Source organism: Oryzias melastigma, linkage group LG21 (genome assembly GCF_002922805.2).
Source record: "Oryzias melastigma strain HK-1 linkage group LG21, ASM292280v2, whole genome shotgun sequence".
NCBI classification, from domain to species: domain Eukaryota; kingdom Metazoa; phylum Chordata; class Actinopteri; order Beloniformes; family Adrianichthyidae; genus Oryzias; species Oryzias melastigma.
In genome coordinates, this window is record NC_050532.1 from 11284604 (window position 1) to 11287325 (window position 2722).

The 2722-nt window shown below is 34.3% G+C and overlaps 1 protein-coding gene across 6 annotated transcripts in view; it reads left to right on the forward strand.

The window, feature by feature from the left end:
* Window positions 1-1543: 1543 nt before the first annotated feature.
* LOC112154920 (alsin) overlaps window positions 1544-2722 on the forward strand; it is a 27604-nt gene continuing 26425 nt past the window's right edge. For 3 of the 6 annotated variants that reach the window (XM_024286170.2, XM_024286172.2, XM_024286174.2), the window contains exons 1-2: window positions 1546-1688; window positions 2285-2486. In XM_024286170.2, coding sequence (XP_024141938.1) covers window positions 2389-2486 — 98 coding nt within the window. In that variant the 5' untranslated portion in view covers window positions 1546-1688; window positions 2285-2388. Of the gene's footprint in view, window positions 1689-1733; window positions 1880-2284; window positions 2487-2722 lie in introns of those variants that run through there. The other 3 variants (XR_002920731.2, XM_024286173.2, XM_024286171.2) reach the window with 3 other exon arrangements.

A 2722-nucleotide genomic window follows, 5' to 3' on the forward strand; every position in this document is an offset into this window, starting at 1 on the left:
ACTGTGCTGATTATGAGAAAACCTGGAAAAGTGTAGAGAAAAGATAAGTTAAAACCTGGTAAAATATTTCAAAAGTCTAAAAAGAATGTTTTCAATTTTAGCTAGTACCAAATAGTGTGCAGTGCAGCCGGTGAAGAGAGTCTAAAGATGAAGAAATGTTCATCTACCTCATTGGGTCGTTTACTATTCCAGATAAGGTTTCAGAAGAGTCCTGTAATCTTGAATTCCAAATAGCTGAATTAAATATTTCCTAGATGTGTTTCCATATGTGTAAACAATCTGCACTAAAATACCACCAAAGTTTTTCCCAGTTGTACCTAAAAGTAATGCCGTCTGGAAAGACAGCATTCTTTAAAATGTGAATTATTGGCTGGTTCTTATCTATAAACATCATCATTCATTTACAGCTCAACAAAACAGAAAATCTTAAACTTATTTCCAAAGTTGCTTATAGTTGCCAGACTGCAGTGCTGAAAAGAAACAGACATCTTTGACCAAACTTCCAGGAATCGGGAATCTCATTCTGTTTAACCTCACAAGCCATGGAAACAAATCAACAACACAACAAAGCTGCAAATTAACTCTGCTTGGTAAAACTGGTGACTAAAAAGCTCAACCTGGACACATTTAGCTCAGGTCGAGGCCCTCCACTCTTCAAAGCTTGATGAGTGCAAGCATGTCTTTGTTTGACAGAGCAGTCAACCTCTCAAGTTTCCTGATTCCTTAAAGGAGAAACTATACTTTCAAACCATCCTGCTGCATGCTGCTGTTGCAGCAGGAATGAGTGAGACCTCTGCTGTTCAAATACAAGCAGGAGAACACCCCACTCACACGGAAAACTGCAATAAAATCACTTTGTCTTGTGTACATTTGAGCCAAAACTTTATTTTTCTTAAAAGCTTTTAGACACAATTGTTAAGTGAAAAGCACAGGATTTTTTTCAAAGGCTACATTATTGAAAACATTGATTTTTAGTTTTGCTAATTAGGTTAAAATCATGTAATTAGCTTTACATTTATACATTTGTAATAAATCCGTCTCACAACATTTTCAGAGGAAAATTTAACAAGCTAAAAATGCCCCAAAGAAACTCCAGTCTCCTTAGTTGTAATATTAGAATTTGGACAGAAACTTAAGCTGACAAATTACTCTCAGAAATGCTCCTAAAAAAATAAAATAAAACAATATTTTAAAAATACAAGATTTTTTTTAACAATATATATATTTTTCTTTTTTTTTTTAAAAATGGGGAGACCTTTAAAAGATTGAATTTTTAATTTTAACTTTGCTAATAAAAATACAAAATAAAAGTACATAAACAACTACAAGATAAAACGTGTATTGTACATTTTTCTGCTAAGTTATAATCTGACCTTGTCACATATTTAATAAACAGACAAAAACAGGATCAAACAAAGCTTAGGTTTAACATAATGCTTTATATAAGCGGTGCTTACTTGTCATTTTGTATATAAGATCAATCAGAAAGATGATAAAAATCCAAAATGAACATCACCACCATCGACACGATAAGCATGCGTGAGTGAGACCTCCTTCGAACAATATTTTATCTCTGACGTCCTCAGCAGCTGCGGCAACAAGTGGTTGCGGAACCATGAAGTTTGTCCCTGCTCGGATACCATCGAGGAATTTCGAACAAGAACGCACAAAAAACGGTCATAACACAGGTACTTTAACTTTAACTTTATTGCTTATTTCGTATTATATTACAAATCTGTGTACTTTTAGTAACAGTTAGGCGCGGATACAGACTGGACAGGCGGGTTTTAGTCAGGGTGGCAGCATCCGAAATCTCAGTGACTCTCTGCCGAGTTTGACGTCCCTGTTTGTCCTCGTAGCTTCTTTAGCCGCGGTCTCGGTAAGCTAGCTGGATTCTAATTGGGTTATCCGTTTGAATATTTGTTTATGAGCTAAATTCCTTGATACAAGTGAATTATTTATGTGCAGTTTTGCTAAATCATTACGACTGTTTTCATTTCAGTTGGTGGCACGCCTCACCCGATGAAACCGGTGACCTTAAATGGCTTTTTGAGTATTTGCTAAATCTTGTTTGATTTACAAATGAAAGGTCGCAGCTCTTTAGGATTTTTAAATACTTAAAAAAAAGTTTGTTGTCTTCTAAGATTTGGCAGGATAATCCACGATTAATTTAAAGAGATTGTTTTTCTTCCCAGCCCACCCCAGTCTAGTTAAACATTAAAAAAGGTTGAATTCAGAAAAATCCGGAAATTCAGATTTTTGTTCTATTTTTTCTGTTTTTCAGGACTACCTCAGTGAAACCAAATGACTCAGTTGGAGCTTAGTGAACCAAGAAACCTGCAAAAATGATGTGGAGTTCAACCATCGCCTTAAACAAGTGACTTTTATATGAGAACATGTATATATTTATATCTATGGATCCATTTGCATAAACAGGATGCAGCTGTAAATGGATATTACAAAGTGATGGAGGACAGTCAAGACAGGTAAAATCTAAAAAACATCCAACATGTCGAAATATTTCTCTTATTGAATTTATTTTATCATTCAAATTAATTTATTTTTAGCTGCACAAAAAGTGCTCTGCATAATTGCATAACAGTTAAAAATAGCAATAATAACATGCATATCCCACAAAACAATCAGTCAATAAAATCAAATTACAACATGAACATGTTAGAACTGTTAAAAGTTATGCTAACAAAATTTGTCTTGCGCTTTT